This window comes from Dendropsophus ebraccatus, chromosome 13, assembly GCF_027789765.1.
Source record: "Dendropsophus ebraccatus isolate aDenEbr1 chromosome 13, aDenEbr1.pat, whole genome shotgun sequence".
NCBI lineage: Eukaryota > Metazoa > Chordata > Amphibia > Anura > Hylidae > Dendropsophus > Dendropsophus ebraccatus.
The window spans coordinates 15,808,987-15,832,216 of NC_091466.1; the positions used below are offsets into that span (position 1 = coordinate 15,808,987).

Here is a 23,230-nt window from a genome sequence, read left to right on the forward strand (position 1 = left end):
GTGTCCTATTACTGATATATTCCCTGACCCCCCTTATGTAATAGGCCCAGTGTCCTATTACTGATATATTCCCCGACCACTCTTATGTAATAGGGCCAGTGTCCTATTACTGATATATTCCCCGACTACCCTTATGTAATAGGGCCAGTGTCCTATTACTGATATATTCCCCGACCACCCTTATCTAATAGGGCCAGTGTCCTATTACTGATATATTCCCCGACCACCCTTATCTAATAGGGCCAGTGTCCTATTACTGATATATTCCCCGACCACTCTTATGTAATAGGGCCAGTGTCCTATTACTGATATATTCCCCGACCACTCTTATGTAATAGGGCCAGTGTCCTATTACTGATATATTCCCCGACCCCCCTTATGTAATAGGCCCAGTGTCCTATTACTGATATATTCCCCGACCACCCTTATGTAATGGGGCCAGTGTCCTATTACTGATATATTCCACGACCACCCTTATGTAATAGGGCCAGTGTCCTATTACTGATATATTCCCCGACCACCCTTATGTAATAGGCCCAGTGTCCTATTACTGATATATTCCCCGACCCCCCTTATGTAATAGGCCCAGTGTCCTATTACTGATATATTCCCCGACCCCCCCTTATGTAATAGGGCCAGTGTCCTATTACTGATATATTCCCCGACCCCCCTTATGTAATAGGGCCAGTGTCCTATTACTGATATATTCCCTGACCACCCTTATGTAATAGGGCCAGTGTCCTATTAGAATGTTGCTCATAATATATATTCATGAGCAAAACTTGTAAAATTCATATCAAAATTCAATTCTAAAATTTTTAAAGATTTTTTTTAAAGCTGGAGTCGGAGTCGGTACGTTTTTTTTCCGACTCTGACTCCAGCCAAAGCTAGCTCCGACTCCGACTCCAGCCAAAACTAGCTCCAACTCCGACTCCACAGCCCTGTTGCCAAAGGTACCTGTGTATTAAGCAACAGGATCGATCTGAGCCACAGCCACAAGTGTGATTGGCAGATCAGGCATATTAGAAGATCAGCTGAACAGAATATATTGCTAGTATATATTTATATCACCTAGTTTATGCTGCCCTTAATTAAGGCAGCATAAACCTAGTGACAGAGTCGGGGAGAATGACAGGCAGACGTGATCACACAGCTGCCTGCCATTAACCCATTTAAACGCTGTGAACGCTATAGATCACGGTGTTAAAGGGGTCAGTGACAGGAGAAGTACCTTTCAATGACTGATCTGGATCCCCCTGGAGTGTGACTGCGAGGATTCCGATCACTTACACAGACAGACCGAGGTTTAATACTTACCTCCATCCTGTTGGATCGGATCTTCTCATAGGGATGGTCTCGGGCAGACTCTATGAGAAGATCTCTGATAGATTACACTGATCAATGCTATGCAATGGCATAGCAATGATCAGTATATGCAGTCTAATTATTGCATATACATAACTGTGCTCAGCCAATCGTGGCTGAGCAGCTGATGACACGGCAGAGGGGGGGGGCGGGATGAAGGACTGAGGGAGCGGTTTGGCCAGCCTCCCGAAGATGATGTCGTCGACCCAAGATGGCGGCCGGGGTCGACAGCGAACACGTAAGTATAATGCACCAACACTTCCAGGGTGGGGGGAACATGGGGAAGGAGGCCATTCACTTAAATAACACACATTACAAAGTTGTATAACTTTGTAATGAGTGTTGTTTAGTGAAGAAATGTTAAACGCTGCACTACCCCTTTAACCTCTTCAGGACTGGACTGATTTTGGCCTTCAGGATCAGAGCCCATAGGTGCTGCGATTGCACAGATCGCAGTTCCTATAGGGTTAACTGCAGAGGTCCGGTCTCACTGACAGCCGGACCCCCCCCCCCCCAATGTAATAACATTTTTGCTGGACAACCCCTTTAATATAAACTAGTGTACACTAATGTTAAAGTGAAAAAATGTGCGATAAAACATAATAAAGAACCCCTCCCTCATCCTACACTCTAACAATAAAAACTCTCTAACTCTAACACTCTAAAAATAAACTGTGGCATAAAATAAAAAAAAAGCACAAAAATATACATTTTTGGTATTGCCATGTCTGTAACGTTCCTTGCTATAACACTATATCATTACTTTTAAACTGAATAATGTAAGTTTAAAGGGGTACCAAAATTTGGTGCCAAAATGTTTTTCTTACTAATCAACTGATGCCAGAAAGTGCAAGAGCTTTATAATTTATTTCTATTTTTAAAAAAATCTCACGCCCCCAGTACTTATTAGCTGCTGTATGTGCTGCAGGAAGTGATGTATTAACTCCAGTCTGACACAGTGCTCTCTGCTGCCACCTCTGTCAGGAACTGTCCAGTGCAGTAGTAAATCCTCATAGAAAACCTCTCCTGCTCTCCATACTGGAATGAATACACCACTTCCTGCAGGACATCCAGCAGCTGGTAAGTACTGGAAGACTTGAGAAGTAAATTACAAATCCCTAGCACTTTTTGGCACCATTTGATTTGAAAGTTGTTGTTTTTTTGTTTTTTTTGCGGAACTACCCCATTAATATAAAAAGGTGAAATATAAATTACTTTTTTTCCATTATCCATCCAAGAAAAGGTTAGGCCTAGTTAACACATATATATGTTGCATCCGTTTCCGTTTTTTTGTAAAAAATTGACCACAACTGATGCCAAAAAGGCATCAGTTGTCATCAGGTTTTCTATCCGTTAAAAAAAAAAAAAAAAAACTATCAGTTGTCATCCTTTTTTTTCCTCTATACGGCATTACAGGGGGCCATCGATGTAGCGGGGCAGCAGCACACCAGAGCCCTCTACCTTGGGCAGCAGGACTTGGGGATAACCCCTATAATAGGGGTAGGGAACCTTGGCTCTCCAGCTGTTGCAAAACTACAACTCCCACCATGCCTGGTAATCCAGACATGATGAGAGTTGTAGTTTTGAAACAGCTGGAGAGGCAAGGTTCCCTACCCCTGTCCTATAGTGCTGCACCTGTACAGAGGAGTTGGGGGTCGCCCCCCTGCAAGGGGACACTCTGTTGCAGAGCCAGGATGCATAATGCATGCGTCTGCACACGGCATGCCTCTGGCGCTCCATAGACTTTAGTGGATGCGGTGCCGGATAGATGATCGGGCCGTACGTCAGAACGCTGCATGTAGCGTTCTGACGTACGGTCTGTCAGTCGGTGTGGCGGCATTAGTTGCAGAACGGATGATCTGAACTGTCCCATTGAAAACAATGGGATCAGTTCAGAGATGCGTTTCCCTCTGGTGCTTCTCTCCTGCGCCGGAGGGAAACGTTGACTGATCGCCGTAAGTATGTAAACTAGGCCTTAATAAAAATTAATCAATAAGTTACATGAATCCCAAATTGGCCGCAGAAAACTAGACATTGGCCACGTGGGAAAAATAAATCAACGGACTCTTAGGGTACTATTACACGGAACGATAATCGGCTCTAAAAACCACTAAACCAGACAAAAGTACGTATGCAATAAGGGCAATGGCACACCAGGATATAAATGAATGTAAGCAAACAATGAAATAAACAGAAGAAACACCTGAAAAGGTTAAAAACACTAATAAACAGAACAAGGAACCATGATTGTAATCGTGTTCACAGGGCCAGTAGAGGAGAGAAATAAACTCCAGGTAAATGTCTCCATCCCTATCAAGTAACACCATCCTAGTACATGTTAACCAAAGTCCTAGTCTAGAGTAAATAGCATAAATGGAGGTCTGAAGGTAAAGTGGCAGTGCAGTATCCCGCGTAAGAAATAAATAAAGTACTAGGTATGCAAATGGACTCCGACTGATTAATATTCGGGTACTAGAACCCTTTACTAATAATATCTAAAGCCCCCAATAATAAAGAGAAGGGAAAAGTGCAGCTCAGCCATTCAGCGGCCGAGGCGGGACTCCGCTACGGCCGCCGAATGGCTGAGCTGCCTTGAGACGTCACATCTCATGCGGCAGCTCAGACCAGGAAGCGGCCACTGGACGGGGGTATGGGGCGCCATGATCCGAAACCCAGCGCTGGAAGTAACCTCCGCCATCCATAACCACCCCCTCCCCCCGGCCATATCTGAAAAATACGGCCGCACCGGAGTACCCCTTTAATAAAGATTACTAATTTAATATAGTTTGTAGTAGTGTGGCAATCTTTTGCAAATAGGTGGTGTACGGGTATAAAATGAGTTGGGTGCTGGGCAAAGAGGTTGGCCTGCAGGACCTATGAACTCCTCAGAAAATAAATACTTTAATATATCCATCTCATTGTGCCTTTGTCGTGTTAAATTGTATCCCAGAGTTCCCAGGAAACTGAGGGATTTGGGTCAAATGACTCTCTGGGGTTGTCCATGTGGGAGAACAGAGGGGCTTTTATGGTGGCAGACCTAGGATGTCTTTTTATACACTTTAAAAGAGAACTCTGGGGAGAACTCTTTTTTTTTTCACAAGTTCTGGGGAGGGGGGAGGATAAAAGAAATAACATGCTGTATCCTCCCCGGTTCCAGTGCTGATGGCCACATGCTGCTGATCCGCTCTCCAGGTTCCCAACCACTGACTGGCTAAGCGGACCTGACACATCATGTCCCAGGCCTCTTTCAGACCAGGAAACGGCCAGGACCCGTGGACCAAATCAGCGGTATGCTGCCATCAGCATTGGAGCTGGGGAAGTTAGAGCATGTTATTTCTTTTATCCTTCCCCCTTCATAGCACTTGTGAAAAAAAGAGGTCTGCTTGGAGTTCTCCTTTAAATTTTATCTGTCACCAAAGTGTTTTGTTCTGTTTAAGAGCAATAGGTCCACTTTACTGAATATATTTTGAGGGTAAGTGAATATCTAAGCATTCAGCAGTGTCATAATTATGAGCCCACTTAGCCTTTTATGAGCCATTGTCAGCACTGACTTAAGTCTGCCATGTATCTACATGTAAACATCACAAAAGGAGAAGAAAAATCATAAAAATCATAAAATAAAAAGAAATGCAGATTTCTTCAGTGGACCCTTGTAAACTAATCCAGAACAGGAGTATTATCCATAGAGTGCAATCAGTCAATGCCATTGTTGTGTCTCCTTCATTTTGTAGATGATAAGACCCAGCAGTTTTACCAGCAGCTCTTTCAGTATGAAGATGATGTCCTCAGGATGACATATCATTATTTCCAAGATGATCTGGAACACATTATGGAGAACATATGTCGTCAATCACTTTTAAGGGATCTATGTGTTTACGGTGTCTCTGATGCTAAGGTGAGAGGATGTAACCTGTTAGGGCCCTGTTACACGTAGCGATAATCGGCTGAATTAGGCCGATTCGGCCTATTATCGCTCCATGTAATAGAGACAACGATTAGCCGATGATCATGTCTTTAGTTCCAGACCTAAAATCATTGATTGAGTAAACTATTGTACGTTACCTCTCCATGCCCCTGTTCTCTGCTTCCTCTCTTGCTTCAGAGCGGCCTGTCTGAGCTAATCACTGGCAGCAGTGGTCCCGGCCAGTGATTGGCTAAGCGGCCTGTCAGCTACAGCTGCTGCACCAGGGAGGAAGCAGAACAGGAGAAAAACAGGAGCTTGGAGGAGAGGTGATGTATAACAGTTTAGGGCAAGGGCTGCATGGACATCAATAAAGATGTCTGTGCAACCCTTACTAAACGATAATCGAGATAATAGGCTCATTAATCAAATGCCGATCCAGCTTGTGTACAGTGTTGTACATTATTGATCAGGCTGTCATTGGCCTGTATAATAGGACCCTTAGGAGGGTATTACACAGGAAGATTATTGTTTGAAAAATCGTTAGATTGTTCTGATTTGAACGATAATCATTTAGTGTTATAGCAGACATGCATATGCATATTCATAACTGCATAGTGGGCTCTATACACAGCGGCTGTGCGGGGAAGCAATCCCGTCGGACTGAATCTCAGGGCTGCCACCGAACCTCACGGAGGTCCCTCAGGATGTACGTATAAGATAGACTTAGACTTACGTCTTGAGGAACCTTCCGGGAGGATCGGCGGTGGCCCGGGGGATTCATGCATGCGTGGGAAGCAGCCAGTCTCCGACGGGACTGCTTCTCTGCGCGGCCATCTTGTATAGAGCCCACTATGCAGTTATGGATATGCATAGTGAGCTGGGTGGGCGCATCGATGCTCTCCGGCCCGAGCAACGCCCTAAATGCTCTTAAAGGAGAAGTCCGTCCAAAATTATTTTTTGATGTTATTACTTATGGAAAGTTATGAAAATTTCTAATGTACATTAATTATGGGAAATGCACATATAGGGCTATTTTCCTTAATTTAGTAGATTATGGAGTGTTAGAATTCTCTCAGAAACAGTGACATCAGGACGAAGGGTGTAAATTCCTATGGAGTGTCCAGCTGGGGGCGCTCTATTTGTAGAAGTCTATGGGACTTTATTGTTTCTACGGATGTCTATGTAAACTAATGGAATGTAGTGTACAGTGTGCTTTATTGGATGAATCCATCTATGGAATACTATGGGGAACAAGTGTCCTTGCTCCCCAAAGTATTCGATAAATGAATTCAATCAGTACATTTGGCTATCCATCACAGTAAGCCCCCTGAACTGCTGCCCCCCCCCGCCGCCGCACTTGACTATATACACTGAACTACTACTCCCATCACCTGCTCATAGTATGAGCAGGTGATGGGAGTAGTAGCTGGGTTATGCCTATGACATGCCTTCTTCTGCTGATGCCGCTGGGCGCAGCCGCTCATCACACAGGAGCCATCATGCCCCCTCTGCTCCCCCCTCCTCCTTCTTCCACTATCCCACGACTACTTCCGCTTCCCACTATCCCACAGCTGACTCCCCGCCTGGCTGCCGCTCTCCCCGGTGTCCGCACTGACTGTCCTCTCCCACACGTGCTGGCTGGGGAAGCACCGGGAGCCGGTATGTGTGAGGGGAGAGCGGCGGGCAGGCGGGGAGTCAACTGTAGGATAGTGGAAGAAGGAGGAGGGGGCATGATGGCTCCTGTGTGATGAGCGGCTGCTCCCGGCAGCATCAGCAGCGGCAGGCATGTCATAGGCATAACCCAACTACTACTCCCATCACCTGCTCATACTATGAGCAGGTGATGGGAGTAGTAGTTCAGTCTATACAGTCAAGTGCGGCGGTTCGGCGGGCTTACTGTGATGGATATCCAAATGTACTGATTGAATTCATTTATGCAATACTTTGGGGAGCAAGGACACTTGTTCCCCATAGTATTCCATAGATGGATTCATTCAATAAAGCACACTGATCACTACATTACATTCCATTACTTTGCATAGACATCCATAGAAACAATAAAGTCCCATAGACTTCTACGTTTAGAGCGCCCCCTGCTGGACACTTCATAGGAATTACACCCTTCGTTGTGACGTCACTGTTTCTGAGAGAATTCTAACACTCCATGATCTACTAAATTAAGGAAAATAGCTCTATATGTGCATATTCCATTATTAATGTACATTAGAAATTTGTATAACTTTCCATAAGTAATAACTTATGAAAAAATAATTTTGGCCAGACTTCTCCTTTAAGCAAGTTATTTGCATAAGAGTATTTAGTGATTTTACAAACAATGCGGGGGAGGAGAGGGGTGAAAATAATTGCCATATACTGCTTAGGTCCTCTGCTACTGCGGCATATCAGCAGGTTCTCTGGAAAAAACCTGCTGATAGTGCCGCTTTAAAGGACAAGTGCCATGAAAAACTTTTCCCCCCTCCACCCCCCACCAGGAAGTGTCCTAACTCACACAGACCTAATGACTGTCGTCACCGTCACCAAGCTCTTCTGTCAGCTCCTTCTCCTGTTACACTAGCCTCCCCCCCACCCCTGCCTTGTCAGGTGACTCAGCATGTTCAGCTCCCATTGTCTGAACAACTGCAAGCCATCACTTGAGTCACCTCACAAGGAGGGGGAGGCTGGTGTAACAGGACCTAGAGCAGCCCTCCTGCTGATCACTCACCCTCACAAGAAGGAGCTGCCTGGTGACGGTGACGACAGTAATTAGGTATGTGTGAGTTTCCTACACTTCCTGGTGGGGGGTGGAAGGGGGAAAAGACAGGGAAGGGAGGCAGACAGGTGATTGAAGCACATTACAGAGTTATATAACTTTGTAATGTGCTTCAATTACTGGGAAAAAGTTTTTCATGGCACTTGTCCTTTATGCATTTTTTATATGTATATTTGTATATTGACCCGTATGTGGCATCTTTCTCATATTCTAGAAATATGTAGGTATAGAAAACGATAGAAGAACAATCGCCCGGGAGTTACTACAGGATATATATAACAGAGGAAGAGAAGCTGTAAAAGCATTATGGGTCAGCCTTCACATCATACAGAGACATCATGATATTCCTGGCCTGCAGGCTGTACTGGAGAAACTCCGTCACAAAGGTAACATGTCATAGTGGAAAAAAGGTTTCATAACTTACATTGCCCACATTAAGAATTTCCATCGGATATGTCGTAAAGCAATGTCTACACATAAGGGCTTTCAACTATGACTGAAAGACTGTATTTACAGTGTAGCTTCAGAGTGTTCCTTCAAAATCCAAAGTGCATGCAGTGGCACCCGAAAGTGAACAGTCACTACTGAAAGAGTAATAGATGCTTGGAACAAACTTTCAGCAGATGTGGTTGATAAACCTACATGATATAAATCTGCCTGGGATAAACATATATCTATCCTAAGATAATGAAAAGGGAAATACTAATAGTGCAGACCAGATAGACCAGGGAGGCTTTTTCTGCTGACAACCATCTATGTTTCTATGTTTTTATGTTTAGGTCACTGGGAGCAGAAAGCAAGGCTGGACTGGGACTTAAAATAAGCCCTGGCGCACAAACCCCAGCAGTCCACATGCCATATTACCCCCCACATGTCATGGATAGCAGTGTATGGTACATGCCTCTGTTCACGCCGTAGGTTGCACTCTGCATGTGGCGAAAGTACAGACAAAAAAACAAGGCCAACCCTCTTGTAGATAGCCAAACACCCCCCCCGTCAGATAAATCTGTCTGTGTTAATGCTTCATAAGAATAGGCCATTACTATCAAAAAGACTGGATCTGACACACTGTATCACCCCCACCTAGGCTGGGCGAAAAATAAAATCTAAATTTTTTTAGAAAATAATTTTGGACTCGATTTTAAATCTTTTTTTTTTTTTTTTGCTAAATAAACAGAACATTTTTCTCCCTGCAGCGTCAGATACTATTTTAATGAGTCTAAGAAAACAACTGTATTGCTTCCCAGTGTAACAGTGCTCCCCCTGTGCCCCCATGTAGTATAAAGCCCCTTCTATGCCCTATATAAGTAGTTTTCCCAAATATGTGCCACTCTGTGCCCCCATATAGTATAGATCTTCTTTGTGCCGCCATCTAGGTAGGGTGTAGTAGTGGAGATATAGTGGATAAGGGGTGTGGTAGTACAGGAATAGATGAGTGGTGACTGGGGTAGCTGAGGGGGCCTGGGGGTGACTGAGGGAGACAGGGGCAGCTGGAGGTGACTGAGGGAGATGGGCAGCTGGAGGTGACTGAGGGAGACAGGGGCAGCTGGGGGTGACTGAGGGAGACAGGGGCAGCTGGGGGTGACTGAGGGAGACAAGGGCAGCTGGGGGTGGCTGAGGGAGACAGGGGCAGTTGGGGGTGACTGAGGGAGACAGGGGCAGTTGGGGGTGACTGAGTGAGACAGGGGCAGTTGGGGGTGACTGAGGGAGACAGGGGCAGTTGGGGGTGACTGAGGGAGACAGGGGCAGTTGGGGGTGACTGAGGGAGACAGGGGCAGCTGGGGGTGACTGAGGGAGACGGGCAGTTGGGGGTGACTGAGGTAGACAGGGGCAGTTGGTGACTGACGGAGACAGGGGCAGTTGGGGGTGACTGAGGGAGACAGGGGCAGTTGGGGGTGACTGAGGGAGACAGGGGAAGCTGAAGGTGACTGAGGGAGACAGGGGCAGTTGGGGGTGACTGAGGGCGACAGGGGCAGTTGGAGGTGACTGAGGGAGACGGGGCAGTTGGGGGTGACTGAGGGAGACCGGGGCAGTTGGGGGTGACTGAGGGAGACCGGGGCAGTTGGGGGTGACTGAGGGAGACGGGGCAGTTGGGGGTGACTGAGGGAGACAGGGGCAGCAGGAGGTGACTGGGGCAGTTGGGGGTGACTTCAAGCACATCTCACACACAGCTCTGTTAAACACATTAGCATATGTAGAGCTCTGCTGAACACTTTTAACATAGAACTTGCAAAGAGCTTTGCTGCCTGCAAGACCATTACATACACAGAGCTCTGCTGTATGCAAGTCACACAAGCAGACCTGTGCCGTGTATATTACACATACAGCTCTGCTACGTAGATATCACATACAGAGCTCTGCTGCATCTTCTGCTCACGTGACCGCAAGCCTCCAGATGTCATCATTCCGGCTGGGGCTGACTCCTCCCCGGCACGTGAGTGGCGGTCACATGGCCGTGACGTCATGAAAGGTCCTTCACCCTCTCAGATGTAGCGGAGCTTCTTCTTCCTCCACCTGCCCTGGTATACGGGAGGCCGCGGCCATGCTCGGCTCTCCTGGAGACAGAGCTCAGACTATCTTCCCTGCACCACTCCGCCCGCAAAGATTTTTTTGTGAAAATCGAATTTACGATTTTCACAAAAAATCAAATCGATTCTAACTTTCTGGGCGAATTAATCAAATTAATTTGATTAATCGCCCAGCCCTACCCCCACCCCATTAAAATATTAAAGAAGAATATTAAAGTGAAGTAGTGTGTGCTGCAGAAAATTTTGCAGTATTTGATCACATCCTTTACTGGGCATGGTCACAGTCCTCAGCTGCTAACTAGTCACTGCTAGTATAGGAGCCAGCAGCGCCACAGAGGAGCCGTCCTTGAGTGCAGACACTCCTAGGGAGGCGTGACTTCTGAAGGATCATATAAGTAACGCCAATTGTGATTACTTAGGGCCCTATTCCACTGGACGATTATCATTCAGATTATCGTTAAATCATTCGAATCTAAACGATAATCGTTTGGTTGAATAGCAGTTAACGATAAACGACCGAACAAGAAATGGTTGATCGCTTTATAAGACCTGGACCTATTTTTATCGATGCTCGTTCGCAAATCGTTCGCATTGAATAAGACGTTGTTCGGTCGTTCGCAGTAGATACGAACGCAATAGCGAAGAAAAAACGATCGCAAATACGATCATTAGTAACGATTATTGTTCCATGGAAATGACTGAACGTTTTCAGGTCTTTTGCAATAGCGGTCGTTCGAGATCATTAATTGTTAACGACTATGTGAACGATAATCGTCCGGTGAAATAGGGCCCTTATATTAAGGTGACTATACCACCAGGCCTAGGCTGAAGCACTGGAGGCGGCCGACCCACCCTTAGTGGGAGGAAACCCTAGCCCCTCTATGATATGGTTCCATTGATTCTAATGGAGTCACGTCATGGAGGGGCTGGGGTTTCTTCCCACTAAGGGTGGGTCGGCCCGTCTCCAGTGCTTCAGCCTGGGCCTGGTGGTACAGTCACTTTAATGGAAACAGTGCTTGGGGCCATATAATCATGTATTTAGAGCTGTAGGAGCAATTTTGTAGTGATTGGTTCCCGATAATCCGTTGTTTATGCTAAACATATTTTTTTGAGAATGTTGCTGTTTTGTTTGCCCCCCTCCCCCCTCCAGTGTACTAGTCTTATAATTAGGCTGAGACTTCCTGTTCTGTACAGATTATTTCCAGTACTGTGACAGATGACACAAATATATAGAATACCTGTATATAGATCACCACAGTAAAACAATCACCGGAGCTAGTAAAGAAGACATTGTAGGCTGGTAGTAAAAACACTTAACACAGTGAAAACCTAGGTGCATTTCCCCCTGGGAAACATCATTATGCAAAAAGATCCTGTGAAGCCTCATTTAAGAGTCTTAAAATGTAGGACTAGTCAGATATTCCTTCAGGAAGGGCTCGGCCAAGGGGTAGCTCCTTAAAGGAAATCACCAAAACCACCATATTAGGTGGCCCTTTCAGCTCAAGCAAATGACAAAGGACATACCAAGGCCAGGTATCCACAAGGCCAGGTATCCACAAACAGCTGTTTCTGGTTGGTGCCCCTCATCAGTGTGGAGTAGTGTTCTAGCTAGTTGATAGCATTGCTTAGTAGACCATGCAGGTGGATTGATACCTCTCTTTGGTATTTCCCTTGTTATAGCAGATTTGCAGATTTTTGGTCATATCAGATAAAAGTTGAGTTAAAAACAAACAAAATGTTCCATCCACTCCAGTCTGGTACTGATAAAAACCACAGATCATAGAGAAAAAAATGAAAGCTTCATACTTCGCCATAGATTAAAAAATGACGAGGTTATAGATGTTAGATTTCAAATCATGTTTTTATTCTAAAAATGTTACATTTTTTAAAGTTAGTAAAAAAAAAATAACAAAGTGTCTAAATTGCCTATTGCTGTAATCCTACTGACCTACAGAATAAAGATTACATATTAGTAATTGTTGCAAAGTTAACATTACATAGTTACATAGTTAATATGGTTGAAAAAAAGACACATGTCCATCAAGTTCAACCAAGGAGGGGATGGATACAACGAAGGGGGATAAACAAGGAGGGGATGGATACAGGGAATGGGGATAAACAAGGAGGGGATGGATACAGGGAAGGGGGATATACAAGGAGGGGATGGATACAGGGAAGGGGGATAAACAAGGAGGGGATGGATACAGGGAATGGGGATAAACAAGGAGGGGATGGATACAGGGAATGGGGATAAACAAGGAGGGGATGGATACATCGAAGGGGGATAAACAAGGAGGTGATGGATACAGGGAAGGGGGATAAACAAGGAGGGGATGGATACAGGGAATCGGGATAAACAAGGAGGGGATGGATACAACGAAGGGGGATAAACAAGGAGGAGATGGATACAGGGAAGGGGGATAAACAAGGAGGGGATGGATACAGGGAAGGGGGATATACAAGGAGGGGATGGATACAGGGAAGGGGGATAAACAAGGAGGGGATGGATACAAGGAAGGTGGATAAACAAGGAGGGGATGGATACAAGGAAGGTGGATAAACAAGGAGGGGATGGATATAGGGAATGGGGATAAACAAGGAGGGGATAGATACAGGGAAGGAGGATAAACAAGGAGGGGATGGATACAGGGAAGGGGGATATACAAGGAGGGGATGGATACAGGGAAGGGGATAAACAAATAAATAAAATACAAATAAAATAAAAGCATTATTAAACAAGGAGGGGATGGATACAGGGAATGGGGATAAACAAGGAGGGAATGGATACAGGGAAGGGGGATAAACAAGGAGGGGATGGATACAGGGAATAGGGATAAACAAGGAGGGGATGGATGCAGGGAAGGGGGATATACAAGGAGGGGATGGATACAGGGAAGGGGGATAAACAAGGAGGGGATGGATGCAGGGAAGGGGGATATACAAGGAGGGGATGGATACAGGGAAGGGGGATAAACAAGGAGGGGATGGATGCAGGGAAGGGGGATATACAAGGAGGGGATGGATACAGGGAAGGGGGATAAACAAGGAGGAGATGGATACAGGGAAGGGGGATAAACAAGGAGGAGATGGATACAGGGAAAGGGGATAAACAAGGAGGAGATGGATACAGGGAAGGGGGATAAACAAGGAGGGGATGGATACAGGGAAGGGGGATAGATGATGGGTAGGTTCTATACATTGTAGGAGCAAGATCCCATTATATTTTTTTATGTTTTGCAGTATGTTTTATGATAAAATGAGGGATGTCTTTAAAAACAACTATTGATCCCGCAAAAAATATGCGCTCATTATATGAAAAAATATGAAAGTTATGACTCTTTGACATTTTCTTGACATGTCAAGGGGTCCTAACTAGGGATGGTCCGAACCTGCCGAGGTTCGGGTTCGTACAAACCCGGACTCTCAGCAATGATTCCCGCTGTCTTAAACCTCCGTGGAAAGGGTAGACAAAGCGGGAAGACCGCCTGGAAAACTAGGATACAGCCTATGGCTGTGGCTGTATCCCGGTTTTCCAGGCGGTGCTCCTGCTCTATCCACCCTCTGCACGGAGGTTTAAGACAGCGGGAATCATTGCTGAGAGTCCGGGTTCGTACGAACTGGAACCTCGGCAGGTTCGGACCATCCCTAGTCCGAACATCTATCAGATGCCTTCCTTTTATGCTGTCCCCCTGTGGTGCATGTGTTGGTCTGAACATTGACACTTGGTGACAAAATGTAAGGAAGGTATCTAATCCGTGTTAGGAAATGAACATTTTACAGATGGAGAATATTTTGGATAATAATTTTGCCAAGGATGCTGTAACATTGAACACATAGACCAGGGGTCCCCAAACTATGGCCTGCGGGCCACATGTGGCCCCCTGAGAATTTATCTGGCCCCTGCCTCGGTGAGGTAGCCTTGCTGAAAGACAGCAAGGAGAAACCTCCTCTTCCCCATACATGTCACTGCAGCCTGGTACCATCCTCCTACCCCCACAGCATCTCCCAGCTGACAAGTACCCCCCAACCCCTGCTTCCCTCCTGACAGAGACAGCGTCGCTGGCACCATCCTAATGCCCCACTGGACCAGAGAAAGATGAGCAGTATTATCCTTAGCTCCACCTTCTCCTCATGGGCCAGAGACAGTGTCTCAGCGTCACAGCCGTTGGCACCATCCTCCAGCTGCAACAGCTCCCCGCGGACCAGATATAGCAACAGCATATAGTCCAGCCCTTCACCGATATGCGGGACAGTGAACTGGCCCCCTGTGTAAAAAGTTTGGCGACCCCTGACATAGACACTGCTTCATCGGAATTCAGTGATTAGGGTACAATAAGGAAGCAGGGCATTTTGACATTTTTTCCCAGTTTTTCAGGGTTTGGGTTAAAAGAAATATGGTGCTGGAGAAGGCAATAAAATACAAAATAATTTATGTGTATACACTGAGCAGTGAACTTTATCTGTACATGAGAAAAATGATCAAAACTATGATTTCTCATAAGGTGATAGTCTGATTGAAGAAATATTACTCGATAAGAAGGGTCACCAATTTCGCCAAGACCTGATAGGTAAGTGTACATTTTATAAATTTATTGTAGTGAATGTCCTCATAGTATGCATGTATGGCACATGGTTTCAGTGTTTTTATATTTTTTATTGTCACATTTTGCAAAAGTTATTATTTTGTTTTCACTGGCACTGTGTTTGAGACTTTCCTTAAAGCTGGCAATTTATAAAATCCTGCAGGGGCAGGGGGGAAATTCATTACAAGTACTAACTGACCCCTTCCTGTGCCTGCAGCGTCCGGGCTCCAGGAACTCTGGTGCGGACACATCACAACCCAGCTGATGGACTGGCCACTCAGCCAGTCGGTGACTGGGGTGGGATGCCCTACAGTGACTGATTGGCTAAGCAGCCAGTTCATCAGCCGGTACAGGCCTTTTTCCCCGAGTCATGACGTCATCACAACTTGGTGGTAAATGCTTTTCGGCAGGGGTCCCGACTAAAGATTTTTCTGGGATTTCCCTATTTCCTAGACACAGTATTATTGTGTACTGGAATTTTCTTTGAGATGCATCGGATCAACCTGGAAGCTACAATATGTGATCTCGAAGTTCTAACTGCATCATTATATTTCACATGAATGTTGAAAAACCAGTGTTGCACTATTGGAGTGCCTTTTCTGTATATTTTTGTCTCTTAAACATACATCCTAATTCAGAAGATTTAGATACAGAATTCTCTGAAGGATGCAGCTGGTTTGGGCTTTAAAGCGACTCCGTACTCCCCAAACCGCTTGTACCTTCGTATAGCTGCTTTTAATCCAACATCTGTCCTGGGGTCCATTCAGCAGGTGATGCAGTTTTTGTCCTAAAAAACAACTTTTAAACTTGCAGCCCTGTGTCAAATTGGCGTGGTCTAGAGCAGTGGTCCCCAAACTACGACCCATGGGCCACATGCGGCCCCCTGAGGCCATTCGTCCGGCCCCGCCTCAGTGCGGCAGCCTTGCTGAGAGACCGCAAGGAGAAACGTCCTCTCTCCCGGACATGTCACTGCAGCCTGGCACCATCCTCTTCCCCCCCCCCCCCCCACAGCATCTCCCAGCCAACAAATGCAGACAAGTACCCCCCCAACCCCTGCCCCCCTCCCGACGGAGACAGCATTGCTAGCAATCATTCTAATGCCCCCTGGCCCAGCGACAGTTGAGCAGTATTATCCCTTGCTTCATCTCCTCCTCATGGGCAGAGACAGTGTCATCCTCCACTGCTACTGCTGTGTGGGTGAGTATATGTATGTATCTGTGTGTGTGTGTGCGCTAATGTAGTGTGTTTGTGTGTGTGTTAGTGCTCATGTGAGGTAGAACTACGACTCCCAGCATGATCCTGTGTGGCTGTGGTAGAACTAAAGCTCCACCATCCTAAGCCACCCCTTTAATGCTCCTCCTGCGGACCAGAGACAGATGAACAGTATGATCCATCACTCCACCGCCTCCTCATGGGCAGAGACAGTGTCTTGGCGTGACAGCCGTTTGCACCATCCTCCAACTTCAACAGCTCCCCATGGACCAGATATAGCAGCAGCATATAGTCCAGCCCTCCACTGATCTTAGGGAAAGTGAATTGACCCCCTGTGTAGAAAGTTTGGGGACTCCTGGCCTAGAGTGTCTGTGCCCTAGGCTTGCACCGCCTCTCCGTCCCTCCTCCACGCCCTCTTCATCATTAGGAATGCCCCTGGGCAGGATTTCTCCTAATCGTCATCTGTCTGAACACTGCACTTGAGCCTTAAAGTGACACTGTCCCCCCCTTTTTGCATTCTGACTTATCTACACAGGTGTAAAGGGTAAATTTAGCGTTTTTCATACCTTATTTTATATCATACGTCATGATGCTTGTTCAAGTAAAAAGTGATCTTTTATCACCTGCAGATTGTGTTAAGTGGGCAGGGCCTCGCAGCATTAGCACCACTTAGCCCCGCCCACAGCGTCACCGTTTGTCCCGCCCCCTTGATGCCCATTGGTGGGCAGACCTAGAGGGGTGTGTGCCTAGACCTTTAGGCCAGCCTGTTCCAATGGCCGATGAGGGGGCGGGGTCAATGGGGTTGCTATGGGCGGGGCTAAGTGGGGTGCGAGGCCCCGCCCACTTAACACAATCTGCAGTTGATAAAAGATCACTTTTTACTTGAACAAGCAGCATGACGTATGATATAAAATAAGGTATGAAAACAGCTAAATTTACCCTTTACACCTGTGTAGAGAAGTCAGAATGCAAAAAGGAGGTGACAGGGTCACTTTAACTATCCAGCACCTGTGCAGTGTTCAGACAAGTCATGAATAGGAGAAATCTTGCCCAGTGGCATTCCTAATGGTGAAGAGGGCAGGGAGGAAGGATTGAGAGGTGGTGCAGGCCTAGGGTACAGACACTCTAGGCCACGCCAATTTGACACGGGGCTGCAAGTTTTAAAATTTTTTTTTTTTTTTATTTTTTTTTTTTAGGAAAATAACTTCATCACCTGCCGAACGGACCCCAGGACAGATCCTGGATTAAAAGCAGCTATCTGACAACACAAGTGTTTTTTTTTTGTTTTTTTTTTTTTGGGGGGGGGCAGATTTGCGGGTACAGAGTCGCTTTAACCCCTTAGTGACGGCCGCACGTCTTTTCACGGCGGTCACTAATGGGCTTTATTCCGATGCAGGGGGCAGGGGATCAGTGGTCAGTGGGACCGCTAATGAAGGCCCCCGGGCTCAACACACATGATACAACACATTGAAGTACATTAGGTACTGCAGTGTATTGTATAAGTGATCAAAGTATTTACAATAGTGTACAGTAAAAAAAAAAAATGTGCACCAAACACAACACAGCCCCCCAATAGTAAAAATGCATTACATTCCCTATACCCAATAAAATATTACATAAAACAGATCAAAAACACAAATCCTATACATATTTGGTATCGCCACATCCGTAATGACCCAATCTATAAAACTATATCAATAATTATACCGCGCGACACACGCTGTAAAAAAAAATAAAAATAATACAGCTATTCTGGTACTGTTTTTTTATCAATCTGCTTTAGAAAATATGTCATTAAAGAGATCAAAAAGTCATATACATATAAAACTTGGTAGCAATAGAAACTACAGATCTTCCCGCAAAAAATAAGCCTAAAACCAGCTCTGTCGCGCAAAAGATAAGAACGCTATGGATCCTGCAATGTGGCGACAGTTTTTGTGGGTTTTTGCTAGGAAGATAGTTTCTATTGCGCCAAAGTGGTAATAGTTTAAAAAAAAAACTACATACATGTGGTATCGCCGTAACCGTAGTGACCCAGAGAATACATATATTATGTTATTAGTGACCGCTGATACGGATTTTTTACGGCGATCACTAATGGGCTCTATTCTTCTGCCATCTGCTCTTTATGGCGATGGTGCAGAATAGTGCAGCGGTGCCTGTAAGGCCCGCAGCCCCCTCCTCTCAGCTATCAAATACCCGTAACCACCCCAGATTACCTGTAACCACCCCAGATTGCCCGTCACCACCCCAGATTGCCCGTCACCTCCCCAGATTGCCTGTAACCACCCCAGATTGCCCATTATCTCCCCAGACTGCCCTGTAACCACCCCAGATTGCCTGTAACCTCTCCAGATTGCCTGTCACCTCCCCAGATTGCCTATAATTTCCCCAGATTGCCTGTAACCTCCCCAGATTGCCCGTAACCTCCCCAGGTTGCCGGTCGCCTCCCCAGGTTGCCGGTCACCTCCCCCAATGAGATACTTTAATCTTAACAAATATATTACTGGAAAATTTCTATTTTCCATTTTTTTCCGGCCTAATTGTGAATACTTTCCTCCAGCACCTGTAGGGTCAAAATGCTCATTATACCCCTAGATTAATTCTTTAAGGTGTCTAGTTTCCAAAATGGGGTCACTTATGGGGGTTTCCAGTATACAAGCCTCCTAAATGAACAGAAATAAAGAACTGGTCCCTAAAAAAAAAATCTGTTTTGGAAATTTCATGAAAATTTGATAATTTGCTGATGCATTTCTAAGCCCCGTAACACCCTAAAAAAGTGAAATATGTTTACGAAATGAAGCCAGAATAAAGAGGACATATTCATAATGTGACTTAGTAACTAATTTATGTGTTACGACTTTCTTTTTTTAGGAGCAAAGAATTTCAAAGTTTATAAAGTGCAAATTTTTCATGATATTTTGATGTTTTTCACAAAAAAACACACAAGACAGTGACCAAATTTTGCCACTAACATAAAGTACCATATGTGACGAAAAAACTGTCACAGAATTGCTAGCATATGTTAAAGCATCACTGAGCTACAAGCGCATAAAGTGAGACAGGTCAGATTTTGAAAAATGAGCCTGGTCATTAAGGCCCAAATAGGCTTGGTCCCTAAGGGGTTAAGACTCTGTCCCTTTTTCAAATCTGACCTGTCCCTCATTATGTGGCAATACCTTTGCAATGCTTTAACATATTTTAACATTTTTTTAAGATTTGAAATTCTTGTATCAAAGATAGTCATGGCACATGTAAATGATTTTAAAGTGTCACTGTCGTTATAACTTTCAAGATCTAAACCAACAGTAGATGTGATATAAAGCAAGTTTACAATTTACACTCATTATTTTGTTGCTGTTATCATGCTGTAAAACAAAGCTATACTTACGAGAAATCCAGGTCCAGTCTCCTGCAGGCAGATTTTCTGACTTGTGCTGGTTGAAAAAAACAGACTAAACACAGGAATTCCGGCCACTACAGAGAGTCACGGCTCAATTTTTCCATCAGTCACATGACTGCCTTCTCTGTGAGCGCTCAGATGGCCTGGGATACACAGGACTTCCTGTTTTCTGACTGTTTCCTGATATATATATATATACCACCCTCCTTATGATATATATACCACCCTCCTTATGAGTGTTGCATAAACATATAAGAGCAGAAAGCGATAATAATTACAATAATACAATACAATATAACCAATAAGGAATAACCATTATAAAACTAAAATATTTCATTAATTCCAACATCAGAAATTTCAAGCATAGTTACCACACTATGAGCTCTTAACCACATAGGTCTCCATTTCCTTCAGGGCTGGTCTCCCCTTGGCTTCCTCTCATCTCCTCCTCCTGTGACTTCCCCCCAATGAGCCAATTATGGTGCTTTTATACCATCGTGCTCCATTGTTTCTCCCTATTCTCGCAGACATCCCATCTCTACTTTGTTGTTCTAGAACCCTTTGATCATCGCAGGGACAAATTGTCAGTTGGTAAAAACTGTACCTGTGACACTAAGTGACCATCTGATGCAAGAATCTGGGCAGACAATGGGCATTTAGCATACATGTTTGGGGAAAAATGCAACAATATACAGATGTAGCCAGGGTTAACTTGATTACAATGATGTGTTTAACTCAACTAATTGACTTAATATAACTCCTTGGATCATGTTAACCCTGGCTACATCTGTAGTCCTCCATCCTAATTTTCTTAAATGAATGCCTTATAAAATATATCCAATATGGCCTTTTCTTACACACACACACACACACACACATACACGCACACACACACACACACACATATATATATATATATATATATATATATATATACATATACATTTATATTATCTTAACAAGAGCTGAATGAAATTGATTTATATTTTAGTTGGTTATGGTCCTATTTTTTTTGTCTATATAGTGGTAAAATGGACAGCAGATATAGAAACACACACCTGATCCACAGCTGATTTCACACTGCGAATTCGCAGCGAAATCCGCTGCAGATCCCTTGCCTGTCATTTTCAATTAGATTACATACTCTCAGCGGGATTGTAATCCCGCTGTGAGTATGTAAGTGACACACCCCCTCAACCCCCAACCGGCCATTCATTACCTGCTCTACGATCCGGCTTGCTTCGGGGGCTCCCTGTGTCTAGACGGCTCTCTCAGCCAATCAGTGGCTGCGTCAGGGCAGCACACTGATTGGCTGAGCTGAACGTCCAGCCAGGAACCCCCGAAGCAAGCCGGATCGTAGAACAGGTAATTTATGTACTGGCTGGCTGGGGGTTAAGGGGGTGTTTCACTTACTCGCAGCGGGATCTGAGTATGTAATCTACTCAAAAATGACAGGCAAATTTCACTGCAAATTTGCATCGTGAAATCCGCTGCAAATCTGGTGTTTGTTTCTAGCCTAAAGGCATCTTCCAGGGAAATATAAACTTTTCCTATGTTCCTGCAGTACCATGGAAGTGGTAGAGGTAAGGAAGGCATATAGGAAACTTTTACATTTCCCTGAAAAACCCCTTTAAAGGGAACCTGGGGCGGAGCCTAGTCCGGCCGGTGCAGACCCATATACTTACCGCTTCCACGAACATGGACCCTGTCCCACGGCCGCAATATCCCTGTCCGAGACCATGTGCGCGCTCACCAGAGATGAGTCCGATGTCCATAGAGAATGATAACTTAGTCATTCTCTATGGGCGTCAGACTCCTCTCTGGGAGCGCGCGCATGGCTTCGGATGGGGACACCGCGGCCATGGGATCGGGTACAGGAGCGGGACTTCGTGGAAGTGGTAAGTATATGGGTCTGCACCAGGTGGTCGGCTGGGCTGTGCCCTGGCACGGGGGGGGGTGACAGGTTCTCTAAGTTTTTGTTAAAATTCAATAATCTCCTTTTTAGAAATTATTTCACACCAGAGGATTAGACTTTTACAACTGCAGTTTGGTGGAAGATGGAACCCATAGATGTCAACATTTTTAGTGCAAAAATTTCACAGATTTTTAAGTAATCATTTATTGGTGCAAAATTTTGTAACTTTTGCTGTGTTTTGCACAACATTTGAAAGCAATGTGCAAAAAAACCTTGCACAAAAAATTGTGACTTTACCATCTATCAATGATTTTTCTCCAGCTCTTTAAGACAATCAATACTTTTTATTTCATGTTCAATAAAATGCTGATGCATTTCAGGCTTTCTAGCCCCTAGTTATGACTCTGTACCCCTCTGGGGGAGATATATCAAACATGGTGTAAAGCAACCATTCAGATTCCACTTTTCATTTTCCAAAGAATCAGGGAGGAATGAATAGTGGAATCTGATTGGTTGCTAGGGGCAACTGAGCCAGATCTACTTTACACCAGTTTGATAAGTCTCCCATTACTAGTATACAATACATGTTTGTTAGTATACACAGACATTGTTAGTGGATCCAACAACAGCAACCTTGATGTTATGTTATATATTTTGGACTCAAGACTTCTGATATAGATCTGTCAATATAAATAGTTCACTATTAAGATGGCTTATTCTCATGTGCTCTTGGTGTGGCATGAAGCCTGAGAGACCTCTAGGCAAAGTATTGAAGGTGGTGCCAACCGACAACGTGGACTTTGTTCGCTTCACAGTGATTTTTATATATTTCGATTTGTCATTTCATCTGTATCTAGTAATTTTTACATTTAGGCTGCAGTGCCTTAAGTGTCTAGAGAGTTACTAAGCAAAATGTGCCATCAGCTGTAATTACACTGAAAAAGTGCAGAACCTGGTGTGTGCAATGTTTATTATGTTTTGACTGTTTATTTATGTTTAGCAAAAGGTAGAAAGGAGGAGTTGTAAAATCTATCAGATTTACTAAAAATGTTAAAGCGAATCTGTACCCACAATCTGACCCCCCCCCCCCCCAAACCGCTTGTACCTTCGGATCGCTGCTTTTAATCCAAGATCTGTCCTGCGGTCCGTTTGGCAGGTGATGCAGTTATTGTCATAAAAAATTAATTTTAAAATTGCAGCTCCGTGCCCTACGGGCGTATCTGTGCCCTAACTTTGCACCACCCCTCTGTCCCTCCTCCCCACCCTCCTTATCATTAGGAATGCTCCAGGCAGATTGCCTCCTATTCCCTACCTGTGTTACCACAGCACATGGGCTGGATCATTAAGACACCTGTGCAATGTTCAAACAGAATAAATGTTCCAGTGGCATTCCTAATGATGAGGAGGGACGGAGGGGGTGGTGCAAAATTAGGGCACAGATATGTCTGTAGGGCACGGGGCTGCAATTTAAAATTATTTTTTTATGACAATAACTGCATCACCTGCCAAATGGACTGCAGGACAGATCTTGGATTAAAAGCAGCTATTGT

The 23,230-nt window shown here is 44.9% G+C and overlaps 1 protein-coding gene across 5 annotated transcripts in view; it reads left to right on the top strand.

The window, feature by feature from the left end:
* The window catches only part of LOC138771099 (NACHT, LRR and PYD domains-containing protein 3-like), a 128,718-nt gene that overhangs the window by 19,558 nt on the left and 85,930 nt on the right, over window positions 1-23,230 (top strand). For 3 of the 5 annotated variants that reach the window (XM_069950553.1, XM_069950555.1, XM_069950554.1), the window contains 3 exons: window positions 5,097-5,260; window positions 8,254-8,425; window positions 15,070-15,135. In XM_069950553.1, coding sequence (XP_069806654.1) covers window positions 5,097-5,260; window positions 8,254-8,425; window positions 15,070-15,135 — 402 coding nt within the window. Of the gene's footprint in view, window positions 1-2,349; window positions 2,446-5,096; window positions 5,261-8,253; window positions 8,426-15,069; window positions 15,136-23,230 lie in introns of all 5 variants that reach the window. The other 2 variants (XM_069950552.1, XM_069950556.1) reach the window with 1 other exon arrangement.